Source organism: Lepisma saccharinum, chromosome 6 (genome assembly GCF_977018435.1).
Source record: "Lepisma saccharinum chromosome 6, izLepSacc3.1, whole genome shotgun sequence".
NCBI classification, from domain to species: domain Eukaryota; kingdom Metazoa; phylum Arthropoda; class Insecta; order Zygentoma; family Lepismatidae; genus Lepisma; species Lepisma saccharinum.
In genome coordinates this window covers 76,505,896-76,531,290 of record NC_139234.1, presented here as the reverse complement: position 1 = coordinate 76,531,290, position 25,395 = coordinate 76,505,896, and the positions used below count along the sequence as shown (strand labels likewise).

The window sequence follows — 25,395 nt, the reverse complement described above, 5'->3', positions numbered from 1 at the left end:
ATTATGCACACCTTTATAATTCAGAGGTCCTGCGTTACTGAATTCAAGAACAATACAAGTCTTGGCGAACAAATATCTGCGAACTTTTCTGAAGAAGCATAGCATTAATCCGATTTCTGAAGTCGCTCGTGAATGATTTAAGAAACAAAGCATCCAAGAGTAAAACACAACAAATAATTATTATAACCAAATTAAAAAAGAATGTCTCATAAAAAAACTTGGAACTAAAACCGCTAACATAGATAAGGTTAAGAGCTTTCATTTCTTGCCGATAGATGAAAGAATAAACGGCAATAAAGGAAAACAGACAAATGTTTCTGGCAGAATCAAATAATTAAATTGTGAATATTGTGGAAGAAGAGTTTTATTATTCTTGATACTATTAACAGAGAACTGTTATTCACAAAGTATGTTACTTGCAAGCACCCATGGTCAGAAAGTACACCACGTCCTTCAAAAATCTAATTCTTTACAGCCATGCAATGTCGATTATGGTTAAGTTAAATGTAACTTCTTACAGTAACCTGATTGATTGATTTGATTAATTTTTAACTTCGCGTCTCTTCCACTTTTGGATAATTGCGAAGATGAGAATGAATGGTGATATGATGACGTAGATGAAGGGAAAATCAGAATCACAAATATATATGGACAGTGAAAACATATGGACCCCCAACAACAAGTTCCATAGAAAAATATACTGGCCGTGGCCAGATCCTCGTTAGTCTGCAGTCCAGGGTGCACTACGTGGAAGGGAGATGACACATTTGGGTGTCATCAAAAGGTTTAGCCCCTTAAACCCCTCTTACAGTAACGGTTACTTGCAAATTCGTTACAATAAACTTGTCACTTCTAAATACTGGCAACCAGAGGCGGCGATTGGGTTCCAAAACTAGGGGTGCAAGGTGCCAAAACTGGGGGGGGGGGGCAAGGTCAGTCTACTTTATATTTGTAGATAAGGTTTAGCATAGTTCTGGGGCAAAAGTGGCGGGGGGACTGCCCCCCACACACCCCTATTCGCCGCAACTGCTGGCAACAACAATTACTGACAGAATGCAATTACTGAAGAAGTAACATTTTATTTGTGTTTGTTACACCCCAACAATGTAACTGTGACCGCGTTTCTACGCTATCTTCCTCACCGTCACAACACACGCGGACACTTTTCGACAGTCATCTGTTTGGCCCAGACAGACAAAGGCTCTGTAAAATCGATTGAAATGTCGTAACGTCACCCTACGAAGTGAGCCCCTTGTACGCTACAGATGTTAAAACTCTGAAATCAGTCCGAATCTATTGTGCAGTACAACACAACAATTAGCCTAAAGAAATCGTTCGGATCGCTTCGGGTAAATTCGCTTCCGATCGGTCAGCGGGCAGGCTGAGATCTGTTACCCCTACGTTCCGACCAGAGCTGCGAGATGTAGTACAGAAACAGAAGTTGGTGCAATCGCTGCTGTAACTAAAAATAACATGGTGTCTTGAGTTAAAGCACTCGAACAGGAGACATGGGTTGCGCCGGAAGTAGGAACAAATCAGCTTTGAGTCGCCTGAACCAGTACCAATTAGGTGAGTGAACATTTTGCAGCAAGAACAAAAAAACAAATGACAAACGAGTCAGCAAGAAAGCAAAACAATGTGGTGTTTTTTTGTGTCACGTTTTAGGGTTCTTCCGTAATACGCGACGTGTCTAAATTTAGCGTTGCTTTCAAGCCGATCGCTCTACAACTTTTGAACAGGTTTTGCTCGTGTTTTTAGTTGTCTTATCTCATTGCTTGATTCTTTACGTTGAGTTAACAATTCTTCCACCGCTAATGGGAGGATTACGCGAAAACAAACACTACATAGCGATCTGGACTGGTGTTAAAAGAAGACGTATGATTACCGAAATGCAAGAGGCAGACATTTTAGCAGTACGGCACCGAAATGACACGCTTGCCTAGCCACGGATTGTCAACATGTGCGTGATGGACAAGACGGAAATCCGGGATTTACGTAAATCGTTGAGTCCAGTGATGTCATCGGCGAATTTGTTTGGGCTAGGTTGGCGTTGGGCTGCCTTTTTTTTTGCTCAAGGGCCAACAACCTCGATCTGAATAGAGCACATGTTAAAGCGATTCGCAGTAAGTTCGTCGACGCAGTGTTCGTGTTGCCCGATTACAATAACACCGAATACGATTTGTGGATCTGTGCAAATTGTTCGTGGACTGTGCTTGTCTGATATTCATCGGTGGCGAAGCTAAAGGGGAGCCAGAGTGGGCCACGCCCCCATAAAAGTTGACCCAGTTTTTTAAAAAAATATATTTGACTCAATATTCTGCAGTAGTTTTGGAATATCTGAGAATGTTTGTGTGCTCTAATCTGCCACTACCCCAGACTTTTTGATAAGAGTGGGGTCTTCCCGATGGCGCCTTGTAATAAAGGGGTCTCCGATTCGATACCCGGTGAAGAGACAATGGTTCGAATCCAACTTTAAACTGTAGGTCCAGTCCCGATTTGCTTTAATGTGCATAAAGAGGACTTAAAACACCAACTCATTCAATTGATGAGAGTGGGTAACTGGATGACTTTCAAAAGATTTGGGTGTGTCATATCTTGAAAAGATGATTATGATATTGATACTGCTATTATGTAATCCAAACAAGGAATACAAATTTCAAATATTGGAGCAAAAATTACACAGATTCAAATGTTGCATTGAAAATGTCTTAAACGTAATCCATGATTCCGAGGTTAATCGAGTGTGCTCCGAAATCAGAGATCCTGGGTTCGAATCTTCGAAGGTGTCTCATCATATTCATAATTAACTAAATACTTTCATTTTTTATCACGAAATTTGTCAATTAGATTTTGACAAGAGTAGGCCAGCAGGAGGGCCAACCAAATTTAAGATGGGCTGTGCCCCCTCCGTTATGTCCACCCTTGGAACCGCCCCTGCTCTGCCTCCTTGTAAATGTTTTCTGGCGTTGCTTCTGATACTCATTCTCACTATTACATGAAACAATTCAAAACGTCCTTCTGTATTATATTTTTGGTCATCACAATTAATCGCGACGATGAGGATGAAGGATGAAAGAACACAGTGAAACTGTGGAACACCAATGACCTGCCACGAGTTCGAAACAACAACCCTTAAAGCTTTAACTACTTATTTTCTTCTTTTCATTATTTTGTTTTATATTGTTGTCACGGAATTTCAATAAATATACCTACGTCGTATACTTATTTCGTTAGGTTAATGGCGACGGGAAAGTTTTGAAAACGAACTATGGAAAGAAAGAAGGAAGCAAATTGAAGGAAGCGTCCTTTGCTAAAGTTACAATTCCAGCATTCGCTTACATAGTAGTCGTACTGCACTCATTAAACAAAGCATAATGACAATAATAATAATGGCCTTAATGAGAGTAAGGCTGTTTTGGTCCTTTTAACAACCCGAAACGAGACCGCGAGTCTCGGATACGAAGTCTCGTCCAGAGATTCGAGACGGGGCAGAGGCCATTTTAAGAATAGACACGAGACCGAGATGCTCGGTTTCTTTCGAGAGTTTGGTAAGAAACAAATTATTTGAGTTAAGTTTTTGTTTTAAGTCCACTTCATGCACAGAAAGGCTAATCGGGACTGGACCTACACTTTAAAGTGGGATGAGAACCACTATGTGCCTCCACCGGATATCGAACCCGGGATTCCTTGATTACAAGGCGACAACGTTACATCTACGCCATCGGGAACGCTAGAAACCGAATTTACTTTGCTATGAAACTTCTGTAGTCACATCAAGTGGATATCTACCTGATCCTTTATAGATTGGCCATTGTTTATGGTAATTTATAGTAAATTGCAGCGATTAAGGGGGGGGGGGCGTGGGGAGTTGCCCCCAACGTTTTGCCACTTTTGTCCCAGCGCAATACTAAACCTTATCTAGCAAGGGAAAGTAATTTGTTCTTGCCCCCACAGTTTTAGCATCTTGCCCCCGTAGTTTTGGAACCCAATCACCGCCACTGGGTACAGCTATTTTAAATACAAAATCTGGTAAGTGAACATATAAGAATAACACTAGCTTAATCCTAAGCCTTGTCTACCAAGATAAATAAATCTGTTCTTGTCCCCCCCCACCCACCTTCCCAGTTTTGGCACCCAAACGCCGATGCTGTCGTTGCGAGGTTGATTCAGTGGCAATTTTGAATCTGTGTGGCGTGGTTGCACACATTCAGGATCAAAATTCCATTTTTCGATTGTTCGATCGAACAATGTAAGGTAGAAACATTAAGTACACATTCAGGATAAAATTTCACGTTAATTGCGACCAAAATAAGATGACCTATATATGATATAATTGTTTGTGCTGCGCATATTGTTTAAACGATACATTTCGAGGGTAAAGACGAAAACAAGAGGGATGTTTTATAAATCGAGACGAGACCAAGAAAAAGACAAGAATTCTCAACTCGACACGAGAATGAGACAAACCTCCTCACATACGAGACAAGATGAGAGATTTCAAAGTCTCGTTCTCGTTTCCTTTTCGGTGTCGAAGTGTCTTGACTCGGTCTCGTCTTCTTACAGTTTATGAATAACTTTCCATGCCTTGTAAATAGGTTAAGGTATTTACACTATATAAATTATACATTAACGTTTGACTGTACTTGTGAAGATGCAACCGAACGCGATTTTACGAGTCGTTTTGGTGACGAACTCTTATTCGGAAAGTTACAGGTTCAAAACCGCAAGGTAGATCAGCATTTAATTAAGCATTTTTCGTGATTTTCATCAGTAAATCCAAGTGAATGCTGGGATGTACCATGAAGTTAATGTACGCTTACTTCTCACTTCATGACTAACCTACAGAGTTATTCCACGCCAAATCAACACAAGTTTTACACAAATTTCACTTCATCATTTCTGATTTTAGTAACATGTGCATTGTAGGATGAACAATCTCAAATATCAGACTAATATGTCGACGGTTTTGATGTTACAGCTCGTTGAAGTTGCCAAAGTTTACTAAAAATGATTTTGATATTTTCGGTGTGGTTTTAAAACTTGTCAATTTAATATCTTGTTTCCATCTTGGGCCTACATGGGATCATTTCTTATGGGAGTTGATTTTAAATACATTTTTATTACAATCTTTATCGCGTTGTATATCACATGAAAGTCCCTAGAAGGAACTTCATCTCCCAGATCTCTATAGCCGAATTACTTGAGCTTTAAATTTGAGTTTGTTTAGTAACATTTAAGAACCTGACACAGAAGTAAACATTTTGTTTAGGATAACCAAACAATAGTTCCTGATATTAATTGAAATAGACAACAAACAAAATGATTGTTCACCAGGACCAAATTATTTTAGTAATTGTTCATCAGTATCAAATTATTTTAGTAGGCTAATTGTTCATCAGTATCAAATTTTTTAAGTAGAGGAAAGTCACCAAAACCGACATAGCATTTTGTTTTTTACTCAACTCTGAGTAGGGTAGGGAAGGAATTTTCCGATGTGGAATACATCATTGTGTAAATGAATTCATGTCTATTGCAACAACATTTTGTTCCACATAATAGTTTTCTCAAAAAGGTACAATTATACCATCTGAGAAAATGGGTTCCTAAACCGACATACCTGTTTAAGTGAGGAATTAAATTAGAAAGCAACACAAACAAATATATGTAAATGGTTTCTATTAGAGAATAAAGCAATTCCTTTAATCATCATGAACAAAATGAAATTTCTTTGGACTATTAGCCCTCAATGGCATGTCATTTACAGAAAACACAGACGTATAGGTCATGTTCTGCACCTGCACATTGAACATGAGCCCAAAGATTGCACATGATACTCATTATCCATTCTTCACCACTGGCATCTTCAGAATAAAGTCCTTCACCAAAATACATTCATAATCTAGGATATCTTCATCTCGCGCAACCGTTTAGGGAGCCCAATTATTGACGTATGTCGGTTTAGGGAACGACGCCATCAATAACGATAACCTCAAAAATTTACAAGCGCCACATCTTTACAACTGAAAGAAATACATGTCCGGAATCGTTATTCTATCTACAATGACGTGATAAAACTGTAAAACTTTAATCACCCTTCCACTATGAATAATATAGTGTTATGCACAGACAAACAAAAGTATTGAAATCACCCAAAAACAAAAATGTCTCCCTACAAAAGGAAAACCGTCAGCAGCGCTCTTTTCACTGTTCACCATGCAACATTCTTTATAGTAATGGCTACCGGCATCGAATCTTTTAGTAATCGTGGACAATTATTTTGGGTTACCAAAACATTTGATCAAAATTACCAAATTTTGGAAAGGTTACCAAATTTTTGTTTATTCTTACCAAAAATGTTAACCAAACGTGTTTTGTTAATTCAAACAAATGAGTTTTTCTATTCAAATGTCTAACTTCAACACCAGTTGTCATTGCAGCCTAAGATTTCGTTGTTGTCCTTTTGTGCTAGATCCAATTCAATACAAAAGTGTTTCGAGTTGGTGTAGACTCCGATAAACATAGAAATATGCCAGGTTAGGGAGGGTACTAGCAGCACCCCATTTCGCATCTCCATTTTTTCATCTGTAATATTAGTAGTACGATGATGATTGTAGTGTGTTTAAATATTTGAAATATTAGGTGAAAATATTCAAACTGTAGCCCAAGACCAAATTGGCCGCTATGCAACAACTGTTATTCGACTGTTATTAAAAAAAAATTAAACCAGTCATAAATGATTATCTCTTTTGTATAGCTACCATATTATCAATTATCAATTAATTAGAAAATTATTTATGTTGTTCTTTATTCTTAATATATTATTGTGGCGTTTCAAATTTTATAATTTTGCTCTAATAGCACTTAACACAATAATATTGCCCTCAATTTTATGTATGCACGACACGAAGGCACTACATTTGTTCGTTGGGTCAGTTTTTGGTAGATCCTTGAATCAGGGGAGCAAAGCCCCCCCCCCCACCCTCCCCGTCCCCTTTAGATCATGTCGTAATCCCCATAAAGCGCTTAATTAAAACAGCGTGTCTACTACTACAGATTACTGAAAGTATAATTTTTAAGCTTTCTGAACACTTTAATTCTTCTGCTCACAATTCTTCCTTTCTTTCATGTAATGGATTAAATATGGTGCATTTAGTAGCAAAAGTGACTTTGAACAACTAAAGTAAATTAATCACTATAGAAATGTATTGATCCATCTCCTTCCTCGCCTAATCGCACATATTGCAGCATGATGTCACTTTTTTTTTTTTTTACATATATTTTAGAAAAATATATATTTTAAGGAAACCCGTTCCAAAATTTTCATGGCGCGGTCTGCTTTCAGGGACGGTTTAAGAGCCGGGCGACAGAGCGACTGTTCGATGCGTCGCTCTTGGGGAGAGGGGGCGGGGGCGGACGCCAAACCTTATTTTTGATCATATAAGCGTGGCTATTTGCTTCAAAAAGAGTTAGATATGTGTATACAAGAATTAATTGAAGTTACTGCTGCAGAACATAATAAATATGATGCAAAATAATGTAGCAATTTTAGCTGAGTGAAATACTGTTATTTTAATATGATTATGTAGATATTAAATAAATGCATATACCTACAATAAATGTATTCTTTAACAGTATTTAAAAAATAAAGGTGTTATTTTTGTTATTTAAAACCGTAAATATGAATATGGTCAAGGTTTTTATTAGGGATGGAAATTTGTAGAGGGTTCGCCCGGGTAACTTGAGCCACACTTGCATGCTTTCAGTTGACTGCAACGAACATATATAAGGGCCCGTCGTAACTTCGTACACTGTTAGTCAGCGGAAAACGAAACTAGCTCGATCGGACGAATTCATTTCTGAAAGGGGAAGTAGGCAGAAATATGCACAAAACTATCCGTCTGTGGGTTTCATATCAGTGGTCTGCTTGCAGGCGTTCGGCTGTTTACCTTATCGCTCGTTTGTGATGGTTGCCACAACTGCAACAGATCCTTTCGAAGTGGAAAAACACGATTTCCACGAGACCTGCTTCCCGTGCGTATTATGTCGCTGGACTTGTTCTGTTAGCGCATGCGCACTTGCGTCGATGGTCCCGACCAACGCAGACGAACTGTAGGTTAGGATTTCGAAGGTCTTTAAAATTTACCAAATTTCGTGTAGGCCAAGAGCTCGAATTCGAGTCTCGGTATATAAACAACATATTCAGCGTGTCACAGCAGGCACGTATCCAGAAATTCTTTTCGGGGGGGGGGGGGGCTAAATATATTTTTTTTTTACAGGAGTATAGATAGAACGTCGCAAGGTTTAAGGTCGATGCGGGCGATATAGTTCCAAAACAGAGGGGGGGAGGGGGCAAGAAAAGTTTACTTTCTGTTGGTAGACAAAGGTTAGCATTAAAAAGCCATAGTGTGGGGCCAAAAATGGAGAGCAACTATCTCCTAAATCTGCCACTGTTTAAGCTGCTGTTTTTTTTCTTTCTTTCTTTTCTTTCAGAACGTGACATCGGGACATTTTTATCACTCGACTCCTCTGTTGCAATGTACGAATGTTGTGTTTGTGCCGAAACGATCTCGGTATGTGTATGTGTGTCCGTTTCACGAAGCTGTTATGCAATGCACAATCTATTCGAATGTGTTCTCCCAGGTTTGTATATGATCCTTTATGGTGTTGTCGCCTGCCTTCGAAACGTAATTTTAACAAAAATCCTAATTTTCCATCCTTATGACTTGGATCTTCAAGATTTAGGAAGAATTCAGACCGAAGGCACACACACGTCGTTTTTTGCAATGAGTGACCCAATCAACAGAAACTTTTCACACCGTAGCGGCACGACAGGCTGCACAAGCCTGTGTTCGATTTGTGAAGCTTCGGTGTGAAACCTGGTGAGTCAATCTCATTGTCACCTTGAAACGGCAGCTCGTGTTGACCACAGAAGAAAAATATCTTGTCAACCGGTGGGAATGTCCCTTAGTTTTATTCTATCCCCTTTCTCTGTGCTTGTTAATTAAACAGGCAACATCTTACGGTTAGGCATACACAAGACATGTGCTATGCAGAAATTTTAGCGTAAAATGCAGGCTCGACCAGGCATACTGTGCCATTGCTCTATAGCACCAAGGGTGACTCGGTAGCTCACTTGGTAGAACAAAGAATGGCACGGTATATGCCAGAGACCCTGGTTTTGGGGTCATGGTCCAGCTTGCTTTTTCCGCTAAAATTTCCACATATGCAACATCTTCTTGCTTTCTCTTCTCGACATTCATACAATTTTGGGCCTTCATGGCTGCCCTTTTGTGGTAGTTAGTGTTTGGGTGTTTTTTCCAAAACAGTTGACTTAAAAGTCATTTTTTAACCCACGAAACTCTCGGACTGCATACACGAAACTTGGTCAGGTCACTAATAAATCGTCACTCAAAACTTAGATTTTCAGTCGATCTGTGCAGCTTATTTCCTTTTTTTTTTTTAAAAAAAAAAAAATGATGCTCCAATGCCCATTACTGATGAAATATTTACTTTAGAGACCTTCGATCTCTTCGGCTCATGACCCGAAACTAGCACTACACTGTCGGCAATGTCTTCAGCTTTGGACCCGAACTTGTACTAGTGGTAGACTTCAGCACTTTCCAGGAAAATGTATCACTAGTCCTCTCCCCCCCTTCCCCCCGAATATCTACATCTTATAAAATTGTCAATGGACACTGTCACAGTTACTCCTGAAGTCTTATTGAATAATTCTGTTGTACAGACCAACTGTGAAATTGAATTCGCGTATTTATATTCATATTATATTCTGGAATGTTCCGCACATAAAATGTTTTGTTAATACTGCCAGTAGTTCGACTCCACCTCCTATTCAAGAACGTTCCCTCTCGAGCTTTTCAGAGAATTAGTAATGCAACGAATCGCCCGACTCATGGCGCTACCTTCAACAGTGTTTTGTTGTGCAACTTCCAAATGCTGACAAATCTTTAAATAATGCTCAAGTTCGTTGCGACAACACCGTAAGAGCAAGAAAAGTTTACATACAATATTATCAATAATAGGGTTATCCCTCAGGGTACTAGAAAATTCTCCGCCTTTCATCGATATATATCTCTCTCCTTAAATTATAATCACAATATTTTATTTCACACACACAAGCCAAAAAAAACTCATTTTATCTAGTGTAAATCGAAACATTTCGGAGGGGGCTCGAGCCCCCTGAGCCCCCCTCTGGATACGTGCCTGTGTCACAGCACCAAGTTTCACGGTGTATAGAAGTCATCCAGGCAAACACGTTTTCTTAAAATATTTTCCCCTCTCTGGTTCGAAAAACAAAATTTTATCCAGAATGTATGCAACCACGCTGCACAGATTCAGAGTTTCCACCAATGAATTAGTGGAATGTACAGTCGTATAGTAATGTAAGTTTGCTTCTCGATTGTCATACATTATACCATACCTACTTAGATCTCATACACTCATTCTCGTCTTATTCCTTCGTATCATATCAACATGTTTCGAATGGTTTGTTCTTGTGTCATAGTCTTTAGATTTTTAAAAGACCGTCTCAGTGTCGCTAAAATCCCTAGCTAGAGTGGCTTCTGTGATATCGTACTTTAAAATATATCGATTGATCATTTTTTATTATTTTGCTCGCACAAGCAAGATGGAAAGGACATTCTACGTCATTTCTATAAGCAACGTAAGTTTTATGGCGGTATCAGTCACAGTTTCTAAGCTCTCGATACATCACATGCCACAAAAGCTATGGTACTCACACATGAGATATTTGGCACGGATGAATGACACGAAAGGTTGCGTAAAAGGTTTGAAAACAGATACACAATACATTGATTTGGCATGGAAACAAGTCTTACCAATTCTATTTATCTCGCAAACTAAATAGAAGTATTCAAGTGATCATTATGAATCGTTTAATCGATCGTCCTGCCATCTGGAGAAGCGTTCTAAATTACAAACATTTTTTGTACAATAGCAAAGAGTAATCTTAGACATAGCTTGAACTTCCTGCAAGTACCTTGCGAAAATGGACGAAGTTTCCACAATTATATACTATATGCACCACGAAACGTGCCACATTATCAACGTGCTAGCGCTAAGGTGTAAGTAAAAATAAACTTTAAAAGTTGCCTGCTGTGGATCGAGTGTTTAAAATCGTTATCGCAAAAGCCCACAGACGCACACGAAAAGAAAAAGAACAGTCAACATTCGCTAGCAATCGGCCATGAGAATGTTTGTCAGTGGCGATCTATTTTAGGAAGTAAAAAAATCAAGATTTATTTGTAATGGGTCTTCCTGTGTCGAATCCTCTCTTAGATCATGGAATGGATTATGTCATGCGACTCTCCTGCCACCTCCCGGACGTCAGAGGAGTTGATGACGTCATACGCCAAATGGAGCTTGTCTGAGGCGATACTTCGGTTGCATGAAGAAAATCAGAGTTGAGGTTTTCCCTTTAGGTTTTTTCTTCGTAGTTTTTCCCAAAACTTAGAATTCACCTTCAAGAAATGTACGTAAAGAAGTCACACGGTGCTTACGTCACTGAACTGAGGCCAGAGAAGTTGAGCAATCATGAAAAGTAGATATTTCTTCTCTGAATTGAGTCTGGTCGGCGTTGAAGGTTGAGTCACAAGTAGTTCAATAAAGGCCGAATCACACGAAACTGGATTTCCAGTAGGAATGTCCTAGTTGGCGCTGGACTGGCTACCGATCTGCTACCTTTCGCCTCACACGATACTTGTTTCAGACCGTACTTGTTCGGTACACTTTTGTTCCCAGAAGACATTGCACAGAGCAGACAATCTAAACATAAGACGAGCGATTTGAAGAACGTTGTAGGAGAATTACTGTTGTTTTTAAAAATTAAAAAGAAAAGTATGGACTACAAATTGGCTCGAATGAAAATATGGTAATTAATGTGTACTCAACAAACTTTTTAATGAACTCTTGTATGAAATAAAAAAATATTTTGTTCAACTAAATATGTCACACTTGTAATAATAAGGATTTTCATTATCGGCTAATCATATTTGTCACGTAGAAATCTCATCGCTTTCCATAAATACCTAAATTAATGAACACGAATGCACATCATCTCTGTTACATTTTCTTTCATCGAGAAGCGATAATCACAGATTATCTTCACATGGCCAAACTTCGCTCTGATTGGCTGTTCCATAGAATCCAACCGAGAAAGCCAGTTGCAATTAGAACATGGCCTAATCTTCAAAAATAGTCTAGCAGCCAGCCCGGCGTCCAGGATTTCCACCCAGGTACACAGTTCAGCGCCAACTAGGGCACTCGAACTGGAAATCCAGTTCCGTGTGATACGGCCTTAAGTAAGGAGAATGCAGGTCCGTAGGTAGGGGTAGGGTAGGGAGGTTGAAGACTAGTTATTATTTAAAGATAAAGTTAGATAGAATATGCGACCGAGAGAGAGAAATTTACACTTAGCAGAGGTAAGGGGAAGATACAAGGTGTTCCTTGTTTCCATTAAAGATTTTGACCCCTAGATATTTTACATTATCCTTATTTCCTGACATTCTCAAGTTGCACCGAAATGTTTTAAATCAGAAGTATAGTCCACGAATCCTTAAATAACTTATATTATTTTCTACGTTTATAAAGACGTTCTTCAGACGCTACGACGTAACTGAAAAAATTGTTACTCCCTTTGGGGGGTTACCACGTGGAAATAGATGTCCAGCACGGTACGTGACGTTCTCTGTTAACCACGTCACGAAAAGATCTCTATCATAAATCCTTTTCGATGTATGAAGTTACAGATTTGTTACAGATTTACTGCTTTCTGGAAGTAATTGGCCAACAAACACCCCCCCCCCAACTTATTTGGAGTGGATTGACTTCCTGCGAGTCTACGGTATTTTTATTATAACATCATACTGGTGCCAAATTTCATGTTGGTGTCAAAATATGAACTATCTGGCACAACGATTCTCTTGTCCCTTAAATTTTTATGTTCACATTACTGTAAATTGTACCACTGGAAAATGCTATTTTCGGGCAGGCTCTGCTTCTCTGTCATGAGATTCTGTTTCTCTTTCTCTATTTCTGTTTCTGTCTCTGTTGTTTCATTTCTCTCTCTCTCTCTCTCTCTCTTTAACTTTATTTATCTATTCTTCCTTTCTTGCGATATTTGATTTATTCTCTCTCTTTTTCTGTCTTTCTCTATTATTCATCCGCCCTTTCTCTCTCTATTTTTTGTTCTTTCCCTCAACCTATCTCTTTCCATTTTATTTTCTTACTCCCTCATTCTATCTTTCGTTTTTATTTTCATTATTATTTCTTCCTATTTCATTTTTAGTCCTTATTTTTTTCCATGTCTTTCTTATTCTCTCTATAAAATTCTATTCTCTTTTTCATTATTGTTTTTTGTTCGTCCCTTCCCTCTTTTTCTCTCATTCTATTTCTCTTCGTTTTGATCTCTCCCCCTTCTCTCTCTCTCTCTCTTTTGGTGTGTGTTTGTGTGTGCGAGAGAGAGATAGAGTGTCTAGCTCTGAATGAGAAGTGGCAGGTTTGTTCAATTATCGTATATTGATGACAAACTTCCATAAACTCTCACGCAACTAGATTTCGGAAGTTTTCCTTTGCATAGCCAATTGAGAATCGACAGGGGAAACGGGCAAAATGAACTTTTTTTCCACCACGAAAGTTACCGAAGTAAGGATACACAAGAAAAAGGAATCTCACAATCGCTCAAGGGAGGGAGCAGATTAAACTAACGCTGAACCATCTGCCCCCACAGGGGCTAAAAATAATCTTCCTGTTACAAACAAAACAACATCAATCAGTTGCTGATGGTACGGTAATTTATTTGTTAAAGGAACAGAATTGTGGCTTTGTGAAGGAGCAGGTGAACTGCATTATAACAGGATACCGCAACTGAAGTTGTTAGTGGAAATTATTATAATTCATATATTAAAACTGAAAATTTGCAATATCATTTAAAGATTATAATCTGGAGAGCTGAAAAATAAGTGTCGACGCACCAACGAGAAAAATGTTACTGAGAAAAGTTGTTTGTTTTGATGCCCTCTGTACGAATCTGTGGTCCGTGGGCGTCATTAAAATGACACCATATACGTATATATATGTTTTCTCGGTTTCGTTATTTCATTTCACACTATGGATGTGACTTCTACGTGGGAGATCTGTGTTCGATTCCCGAACCGGGTGATTTCCCTGCATAAAGCGGCTCTAGGGCTCACCCAACCTCTCATTAATGGGTACCTGGAGGGTGGGGGCAACCCTGAGGGGTAATTGCGGTCGGAGCGTACTAGTGATCACGTCACCTCCTTTATGACCAAAATCGAGAATCGTTGGGGATTAACCTCCAAACCCCCCTTAATTGCCTTAATGGTACGGTGCAATGCACAGGAGTTAGCTTTACCTTTTTGCTTTTACTGAGATGGTCCAAGAAAAGACGAATGAAAAATATACCTAATCAAATTTACTTTAATTTTACGATTTCATCTATTTATAGGTAAGCTATATCTATTTTATTTCTAGTGGTGACTGAGTCAATCCCGTAGTGCAGGCCTGTACACAAGGGGATTGGAGGCAAGGGGGCTATGCCACTTTCAGCTATTTTAATGTGAACTTATGAAAAAAAAACCTACGAAAATAACATTCAGACATGGCAAAAATTTCGATAAATGAATTAATAAATTAATGAATATTTTGTGACCTGCAGACATCTCCAGAAGTCTGCAATCTGCAATATTGGGTAATTTAAATTTTATAACCATTGATAGATTGACGTCCCACTTTAGTGAACAGTCCCTTCTTTTCAATCCCTTTCCAGTCGTGATGCGAAAATATGCCGTTTCTTTGTTAACTTACATTCAGACATGTTCTTCATTATAAGAATAATTGCTAATGTGTATCATGTAATTTTTAAAAATATTTTTATTATAAATATAGAACTATCATGGCTGTTCAGTGGTGCTAGTCTAAGAAAATGAAATGAAATGTGAAAACATTGTTAATTTGCGGAATGCAGTGTTCTTTGAATACTTCTGAGAATTGAATGTAAACAATAAGCTCTAATCTGTACGCCATGTGACAGCCTTTGTCTGTAAGCGACTGTTACCGATTGTCGGGTTTATCGATGAGTTGAGTTTTTTGGCAATTCCATAATGGCAAGTTTAGCTGTAACTAGAATACTACCATAGCGTAGGCAATCACCAGGGATGGTCGGGAAAGGAAAAAAAGTTTCTGAAAATGTTTTCAAGAAGGTGCAAACAAAAAGTTATCTTTTTCTCTGCCTTTTGTATATAATGCGCGCGGACCGCATAGAGAACTATGGTTCTGCCGAATAGGTTTCGTTGAGGTTTGTGCTTTCTCTCGCGGGTTACATTATCTTGCGAACTATTGGGGCTGCAATGATTATATAATACCATTTTATAGCTCTTGTTCTACTCTACAAAATGAGACTATAAGACATAGCTGCTGAAGAAGAGTGAAAATCATGTAAGTTTCTGTCCATTTTTATAACAAAACATGAAAGAAAAGGAAGGGAAAAGGTGCTGAAGCATCAGAGGGGATAAATGTGCTAATCTTACGAAAAGGTGCAACAAAGTGTGTTCATTTTACTTGATTTCATGTCCTAAAATACATCTCAAACGATACGTTTGAAATAAACTATATTTTTGGAAAAGTGCTGCACCTTAAAATCAGTTCTAATACTCCAACAGTATTTGGATTTTTCTAGGAACGGGTCTGGATTAGCGGCAATTGTGATCCTTGCTGTGTGGTTGCATAAATTCACGATAAAATCCCGTTTTCAAGTGCTGGTGTCGAAACGACGGGTCCAAAAAAAGGAAGACACTACCACTTTTCGTCTCGCCTCGATATCATCCCCATTTCGAGAGGCATGGTCGCCTTTTTCACCCGAGTTTTCAACTTGCTTCGGTCTCGTCACACGCACACAATTGATTTGCCGTTACCAAAGCGTGTATATCATCAAACTTTGTTACATGTCTACACGAGAGCAAAGAAAGTAACAGTGATAAAGCAGAAAACAGCGTTCTTTCCGGAAACCACGCAAACACGCAGCGATTTTTCACGTAACAATTTTTCATCCCTCATTTTCTGAAGAGTCGTAATAAACGTCCTGAGCTCCCCCTTCCCCCAAACAAGTGGGATCGATTTTGTGGGGCTTCAGCTGGCTAGGGAGGGTTTTCTCCCCTTCTCTCGTGGTTTGACGAAGGGGTCGGGGAAGAAGGTAGCTAGCGCCATCACCGACACCAATCAAGCAGTCCAACGGGTCGAATGTCTTCCGTTCCGACAGGTGAAAAATCACTATCACGCCTGAAACATTAAAAGAGTTTAAATGCACAATCTGCGTTTGCCACTTTTCAGCGAACCCGCTATCAGAGCCATCTGTGTGGAAAGAGAATAATTAAAACTTTCGCCGCTGCGGACATAAACCATACCGTCCTCTTTCTCAATGATAACTCTGAAACTACTAGACGAGTAAAATGTGCTCGAATGAAATATATAACAAACACTAGCATAACGCAGTAAGAATTAACACGGTCGCCCGGTAGGCTGAAAGCAGTAGCGGAGTTTGGGTGCCAAAACTGATAGACATTAAGGAGCCATATTGCGGGGGCAAAAAGTGGTAAAATATGGGAAGGCAACTGCCCCCACCACCTCCCTAATCTCTCACTGGCTGAAAGATAGGTCTAGTGATATAGATTGGTTGATCCATCTGTCTGTCAGTGTCCGACTGGCATTCTTTATGTCCGTTTACACGCTCAAAGCCTAACACATAAGCAGGGAACAGATTTATATCTAAATACATATCTTCATAAGATGATCGCTGCTATTTTGTATTATCTTTACGAATTGTATTATGTAATCTCGAAAAATGATATGTTCCATATTTTTACATACATTTGCTTTCAACACATATTTTTAGTTATTTATATGTATAATTTCCATATTTCTAAGCATTTCCCAATATATATTCCATATTCATTCTACTCGTAGTACTGCATTTTCCCTTATTGTGTTAAATACCAAATGATTTCAGTTTGTATTCTGTTTGTTTTGTACTCTCTGTACACCGAACAGAGACAGCCAACCCTGATTGGAGCAACAGACACACTTCCTTATCGCACTACTAAGGATGCACGTCCTTGAGGCGAACACTCCTGGATATCCAAAGCAAATGAAAAAGAGAGCTTTGTTTTCTTACATTCGATGACCTGTAACTAGGAGGAAGTCAATACGCTTGCTTAACTTGAGAGCGATACCGATGATATACAATTATCAGGTGTGTGAATGCGTGACCTGGTGTGTGGGTGGGTGGGTGACACACTGCTTGATGGCGTGTGTCGTGTGTGCGAAGGGGAAGGGGCAGACAGACACGCAGGCTTTGATCAAATTGTGAGGGAGATTTTACACCAAGGAGGCAAGCCACACATGTTTCTCTGCTCATTTTGCATGATTATACCGATATAATTGCATTAATCAGTTTATTAGTCACCCGATAAAAACATAAGAGATATTGTTACATGTAAATCACGTTGTAAAATTTATGCAAGTTATTGAAACTCGGGAGAGGCATGTTGCACATGAGAAACTGAGAAATAATATGCACTGACCTGAAACTGTATACGCTAGACTTTCCAGCCTGGATAAAGCGAAGACCTAAACCTTCTTGTAACCATGTCTCGGTATATATATTTTTTTTAAAATCATGCCTGGATCCTAAGAATTTTCTTTCCAGTGTTTAAGATTTTTATATACGAGTTAACATGTGCCCATGAAATTAAATATTGATAAATAAATTCTGGCATACATAAAGAGTAATAATAGTTTAATTACGTGTAGGATTGTTGACAAATATAAAAATATTGATGACGAAGCGTTAACGTCATCTCCTTGCAAATAAGTAATCTCGGGAGACACATAGTGGTGCGGATCCCACTTTAAACTCTAGGTCGGGATTAGTCTATTTGTACATAAAATGGACTAAAAAAACAAAAACTCACAACTCAAATACGAAATTGGTATTATGTTATTTGTCAACCAATTTCAGCAGAACCTTTCACAGCCCGGCTGTTGACTGATCTATTTTGAAGCCTCCATGTGCTGGTTGTTTCAAACAAGAGCAGTCGCGTCTTAAATGGCAAAACACGGCCTGTTTACATGATGTTGAAGGCAAATTACAGCCGATAACTGCACCAACAAACTTGATAAAGCCAAATGAACGTTGTGTTTAAATCTTAAAACAATGTACATATCGATACTTTATTACATCAACAAATGAGAGGTTCAAGCCTACGGTTGGGCTCTCTTGTAGATAGCTCGTTGGGGTGAAGCATTCCCTGCACATAAGCGAACAACATACTGAGGACAAGCGACACGTGCAGCTTGTCGTGTCGCTTCGGTTCGAAAGGTTGAATTGATTACTGAGGGTTCGCTTCCAAGCAACACGTGTCTCTTGCAGCTTGTCGCATGTCGCTTCGGTGTGAAATCTCCCTAAGACCTGGATGTCAAACTCTTGATCCCCTCAGCCGACCTCTGTGGCGGAGTGGTTAGCAGAGCGCACTACGACGCCAAAAGTCCCGGGTTCGAATCACGGACACCTCATATGTGTTCTTTGTGAGAATCCCTTAATCAATTTCACCATATCGCCACTCATCCTCATCTTCGCGATTAACCAAAAGTGACAAAACAGCGAAGTGAAATAAATAAAATTAATCAATCTTGATCACCACCGATTCTTGTAGCAAACCCACTTCCTTTTGTCATAATGAAGGTAGCGCACAAAAAGCTTTCGACATGAGTTCCCCCACTTCTTTAACATATCTCCGGTCTTGTAATGGCCGTTAATATATTCTTGCAAAAGAGAAGAGAGCAGGAATGACATTCCGATTCCGTGCTTTTCATCAAGAGAACTTGTAACAGTTTATATGCGGGCCTTCTCGATGGCGTATTGGTAACATCGTCCCTTGTAACCATTGGTTTGATACCCAATGGATGCACATGGTGATTCCGATTCAACTGTAAACTGTAGGTCCAGTCCCGATTAGCCTGTTTATACATAGAAAATAGACAAACAAAATCCAAACAAACCAATTTATATGCTGAAATTATTAAAATTATTGCCTCATTTTGCAATTATTAAAGACATTTTAAAAGTAGGTATAAATAATTATATAACGCTAATAATGCATTATATACAACCCAGTGGAAATTACTAACTTGATTTGATTTTTGTTACATACTGTCGCTTTTCTGTCACTTTTGGCTGATCACGAAAATGAGGATGAGTGAAGGTGAAATTGATGAAGGGACACTCCCAAAGAACGCGAATCGAACCCGGGATCATCGTTGGCAAGATCGAAAGTCGAGCATTTAAGCCGTTCTGCCACCGAGCAGCGCATCATATGAACTGTAACCTTGTTCCGGTTCTCTCTGGAGCAAGCGAACGAAAACAAGTCTAGTGACGCTAGACGGCTCTACCAATGAACACGCGAGAGATAACGGGATTCCGTGAAGGGAGGGGAAGCGACTGCAGTTATCAGCCTTCGAGCAACGTGTACTGCTTCATTCTGCCAACTCGATCTCTCCCCTTCTCTGCCGCTATGCGCGGTCTTGCTCCAGAGATAACCCCCAGTCGTCGTTGTATGTTACGCTACTCATTCGTAGATCCCCAATTTCCTCACGATGGTGAGCGCCCACCAGTTCAAACACGGGCCGAAATCTCGGGAGGAAAGTTGTTACCTTTTCCCCTGGAGACCCGAACTAGCCCGCGTGTCCCGCAGCCGGAGTCCAAAGCATGACGCCTTAGACAGCACGGCGGGACATATTTTGATTAAAGTAACTAAATATATGCAATAATTCTTGAAGCTTTCATGGCGACGAATAATAATGAGGTTTTCTCGGAATATCAACCAGGTGATTTCCGGATAGACTTCCGTGCTTTCGAGAGCTGACGTCACTCTCATCTTCAGGGATTGAACACCTGTCTGATATCCAGAGAAAACCTCTTTATTTTAACTAAATATATATGTACATGTCGAACACTTTATAAATACGTTCCCTGAATGTAAGTACGATCAATATAATTGCAGATCTTAACTGATTATTTACACAAATTGTTTTGTTCTCGTTCCAGCGTCAATAGAGGACTGCAAGAACTTGAAACAGATACCGAACCAGTTGGAAGATGACGAAGGCAGTGATGGGGTCCTGTCTCTCAGGAATTTCCACAACATGTTCTACGACGGCTTCTACGCTCCTTACATCAGAAACCCGGACTATTTACTCCTGGTGGACGTAAGAGACGAAGAAAGATTCGTCCGCCGACATGTCGTAACAGCCAAGTGGCACGGCAGGACGGCACTGGAAGACAACACCGTGGACCTTACGCGCTACTGCCACATCGTCTTCTACGACACGGACGGATCGGAGGTGAGCAGACCGGACTCTAAAATCCGGAAGATTTGCCGGAATCTGAGGGAAAAGAAGCTTGAACCGCTCTGTCTAGCCGGTGGCTTCAGAGCCATCGAGTTGTCGTGTCCGTACATGGTGACAAGTGACGACATCTCGCTCCAACAGCGCGCCTTGAGCTTGATATGGTTCCCGTCCGTGGTTTTGGATCAGCAGTTGTACCTTGGACGTGCCGATCAGGCGGCGCACGCGGCAGTCCTGTCCAGTCTACACCTAACCCACATCGTCTCTGTGACCGACGTAGGACCTGGAGTCGGGGGATCACTAAACTACCTGAATCTGCCCATAAACGAGAACAAAGACGTGGACATATTATCGCACGCTAAGAAATTGTCCGAATTCATCCACGAAGCGTTCGCGAACGGCGGCCGGGTGCTTATATATGGAGACCAAGGCGTCAACCGCAGCGCTATCTTGGCCATAGCCTTCATCATGCAGGAGAAGATGTGCACCCTCGAGGACGCGTACTACTACGTCAAGAGATCCAGACCGGCCATTCAACCGACGGAAAAACTCCTCAACAGTCTCGCAAAGGTGGAAGAAGAGCTGTTCGGCAAGAAGCTAACTAGCTCTGAAGATCTGTGCTACTGACGATACCTCGACCTCGAATCAATGACATGTTATGCACTGTGCTAGATGGCTGATCGTTCACGGAACCATTTTGTACGGCAAGAAACAAATCTCAAATGTTAGGGAGCAGAGATAAAGTTGCACATTCTGGTGGAAACTAGCCAGTGTGTTCTACTAGTGTCCTACTAAAATTCTCAGGCTTTACAGGGACGACATTATCCTCGAAGCTTAGCTTTTGTGTCTTTGAGTACTCATGTTACGTGGCCTGTTTGTAACATTAGGCTTCACGATAATTGGATAAATTGTGATATTGCGATAAAAGAGAACAATCCAGACCGTATCCAAGATTCAAACCTAGTGCAGTGCTATACGCTAATCTATAGAGCAGAGACCAGATCTTTTTTTCTTTTTCACAGATTTTACACTCACCTCACTTGGTACTCCGGCAATTTGTTTCTTTATACAGCATATTTGCAGAAGACACAATTAAACCTACAAGTGTATCAATATACGCTGTATAAAACACACCTTATTACTAATTTCGTTTCCGTACAAGACTGAAAATCGCGCCCTTCCAGTGACGTTCCTGGGTCTGCCATTGTTTAAAACTACAGATACTGCTACTTTAATATTAACTCCAAAGTCACTTTTACAGTTGATTTATAGATACTATGGAAACAAACTTTTGCATAAAAACTTTCTATTCTGCCTATGGATTGATGCCTTGTTGTATTGTAATTATATCACTTATCTAGAAAATTCACTGGAAGCGCTAATATGAAAAACTTGGAAAAACATCATACTTAGGCAACAGAGTCACGTGTTTATATGAAAGTTGTGCATTCTTAGTATCTATTCATGAGAAATGTTCTTGTTGGTAGTCTATTTTATACCTGAAAAAATGCTCACATCAAACATATCACAAGAAGCTCTCAAAGCTTCCTTGTTTAATTCCCGAGTGAATGTGTATTACACGATGATTAAGATCCCACTTTAAGCTGTAGGTCGATCCAGACCAATTTATTTGAACGTAGACTTAGAACTTTTCTAAGGATGTAATTTTAAATATTTTTAATGAGGTGACACCTAGCAATTTATAGCATACAACACATAAAAGAAACAACGTTAAAATAATTCTACATTGACGATCTACGTATTTTTAGGAGCATGCGTTGTTTGTACAAGAGAAGAAACGGTATTTTAACTATTACTGTAAAAGTATATCAAGTTACTTTTCTTAGAAGTAACTACAAGTTACTTCCAAAGATTAGTAATATTGACAGTAAACATAATACATAACACATTTGATACATCCTTCAATAGATATGTGTTATATTCAATTGAGCTCTTCTTGCCGTACAAAATAATGTCTCGCGACTGATTGCATACTGTTTCGTTGCAGAGATGCCAGATCATGCATCTAACACAGTATATAAGATACCATTGCCTTGAACATACACAGTGTAACTAACCTCCTGCCAAGTTACGTATTCCGATCAAGTATCCAAAGCAAAGTTCAACATTTCCTTAACGGTGATGGCTAAGATATTTATTCTGTCTTCCTGCGAATGCACTTACTAACAAAGACTGCATTTATTTGCTTCCCGTATATTTTTTTCCAGAGCATTGTGTACATATCTCACTCTTCTTCGTCTTGTGTTGCACAATTGTTTTCTTATGAATTTTGTACATTTTCATTTTTTGTTTATTGTTTTATGGCTGTGTTGTTTTTATCAGAGTCTTTATCCGGAAATTGATGCGCCTTTAAGAATAACACGGGTTCTATGATACTAACAAAATCTTTTCAGTTGCTTAAAATATTTATTTCTATCAATTTCCCCAAATTTCACGAATTAAGATCGATTATTGACATTTACGTACCCATTTTTGAAAGAACGTGTTGGCAATGTGCAAAGTGAAAAAGTTTTATTTTTGTCGAAAACGTGATAAATTCTGTCCATAAGGACAATTTCTAAATTACTATGACGTTTGAATAACATTGTGTGCAAAAATTCTTCAAATTATTTAAAATTTCTTCGCCTTCGAATTACATGTCGCAACGTTAGCAATTGCTTGAAATTCAGTAAAGATCGTTCCAACCACCAGGTGGTGCTGCTGCAGTTCAATAAGAAAAGCAGGAAGCACACCATCTGTATCAGTGTCGCATCTAGTGCCTTCACAAAAAATACAGGGCATTCCGGAATGTTGGGTCTTAACTCACTAACTTCTTGGGCCTATCTATTATTATACCTCTGTATATCTGTATTTGTTATGTCTACTTTAGTGAAACTATTGTAAACACAGTAATAAGGAACTTCACATATTCTGTATACGATCGGTGCCTTTGTTCTGTTTACAGGCAATCTTTATGCCACTGTAGCAACCTGTAATTTCAAAATGGGTAAACACGGTTTGGTAAATTGCAAGGAAAGTTAAACACTGCCGCTCTATTTTGATAGTGTGAATTGATGTAAGATTTTGGAAATGTCTACTAGCAGTGCTTACTGTAGAAATATTGCTACAATTTTATTACTGGATGTAAATAGAATAATGTGAAACGCATAATGAAGTTTAACATAAGCAGAATTATATTTTATGGAGAAGCAATTTTGATAAAGAGAAATTTGGATGACCTTATTTTGTGTCCGTGTTAGATGTATAAAGAGAATTTGTAATTATATGCAATGCCTGTATGTACAATGACGATGTTTTTTCCCCTTCAGAAACCCATATTTTCACGAACCGAACTTGTAAATTATCTTGTAACTTTTACAAATGAGATATTTTTAGTTTTCATAAACAATATCTAAGATGAATATCATAATTTGTATTCATGTCCAGATATTATTAGAATAATTAAATCAAGAAGACTTAGGTGGGCAGGCCATGTGGCACGAATGGGAGAGGAAAGAGGAGTTTACAGGATTCTTGTTGGGAAACCAGATGGTAAGAGACCTGTAGGAGGGCCAAGACGAAGATGGAGGGACAACGTTGAGATGGACCTAAAGGAAATCGGTAGGGATGGAAAAGAGTATATAGATCTTGCTCAAGATAGGGACAGATGGAAGGCCTGTGTTGCTGCAGCCATGAACCTTCGGGTTTAAGAAGGCTAGAGAGTTAGTTAGTTAGTTAGTTAATATCTAAGATGAAGAATAGACGAAGAAAAACTCAGAACAAAAAACCTCAAGACACAGTGTTCAAAAAAATCTACAGGCTTTGACCAAGGTTGATATCGGTAAAAGGTGCATTGTCTCGTTCTATGAATGCACATAGGGGTGCGAAAGTACAGCAGCACACGTAGTATGTGCTTGGTGTCGATCAGATCACCTTCACTATAGTGAAGGTGACCTGATCGACACCAAGCACATATTAGAGAATAGATGAACCCCAGAGCCCCTTTATGCAGAAAAAATAGCACCTGATATCCCCCACGAGAAAATCAGACACCATAATGAACACAAGAGGTTCTAAAATTGGTCCCGGACACGATCATAGAAAAATTTCACAACAGTTTTATTTATTACCGAAAGATGGCAGTCGGTGCGGCAAATAAATGAAATTAAGAGAGTTGCCGTAATGAAGATAATTATTTAATAGTGATCAGACAAAAAAAATTGGCGTATCTTCTCGCTATTATAAATGTCTCAAAAACGAGAAATTGTGGTTCATAATTGCTCATAATGGAACATCTCTATAATGATCATGGAATATCTCCATAATCAAAAAATAATAGGTGAAAGATAGTCAAAGTTAGTTAGAGATCAGTTTGTTCACTGAACTCTCCAGCCTAACTATTGCCTATTTTTGTGGGAGCAGGAAAAGGTTTATTATCCATTTTACCTTGACTCATCTCACCCAACAGGTCGCTAGGTGCCGGGGATTGGCCCGAGTTGATATTTTCCTGGAGATGAGGCCTTGCTCGAAAAGGTTTAGTATCCAATAGGTGAAAGATATGCTGAATATTAGTTCAACATTATTATCTTAGAACTTCTCTAGCAACGACACACACTTTGTAGTGTCGGTTATTGCTATTAAAAAAATTAAAATAAATAACCTTTGTGCCTTTGTGCTTCGTTCGATGAACATGCGGTCTGATTGGTCGACAATCTAGTTTCGATTGCTAGAATCGTTTCTAGAAAAGGAATCCTTGCATGTTAACCTTTGCAAGGACAAAAACGTACGTTTGACGTCACATGTAATTTTTTTAAAGTAAAAAAAGTAAAGGTTTCCCCTGTGCTTTGCACCACGCCAAGGAGGCATACAGGGGGTGTGCAGTTAGGGCCCCACACTTTCTTGATCACGGCCGAAGGTGGGGGTGATGTGATCAGTACCACA

General features: G+C 39.3%; 2 protein-coding genes across 2 annotated transcripts in view; one reads left to right on the top strand and one right to left on the bottom strand.

Moving 5' to 3' along the window:
* LOC145989118 (G-protein coupled receptor Mth2-like) overlaps positions 1-25,395 on the bottom strand; it is a 122,795-nt gene that overhangs the window by 91,330 nt on the left and 6,070 nt on the right. The gene's annotated exons all lie outside the window — the stretch shown is intronic.
* LOC145988891 (serine/threonine/tyrosine-interacting-like protein 1) lies at positions 1,167-23,797 on the top strand. The gene is made up of 2 exons (XM_083124177.1): positions 1,167-1,569; positions 20,156-23,797. Exons 1-2 carry the CDS (start codon positions 1,509-1,511, stop codon positions 21,079-21,081), a joined length of 987 nt encoding a protein of 328 aa, XP_082980303.1. The 5' UTR covers positions 1,167-1,508; the 3' UTR covers positions 21,082-23,797.

Coding starts and splice junctions, on each gene's coding strand:
- LOC145988891 (XM_083124177.1), top strand. CDS start 1,509: ATGGGTTGCGCCGGAAGTAGGAACAAATCAGCTTTGAGTCGCCTGAAC. Junction 1,570..20,155: donor CCTGAACCAGTACCAATTAG/GTGAGTGAACAT, acceptor TTCTCGTTCCAG/CGTCAATAGAGGACTGCAAG.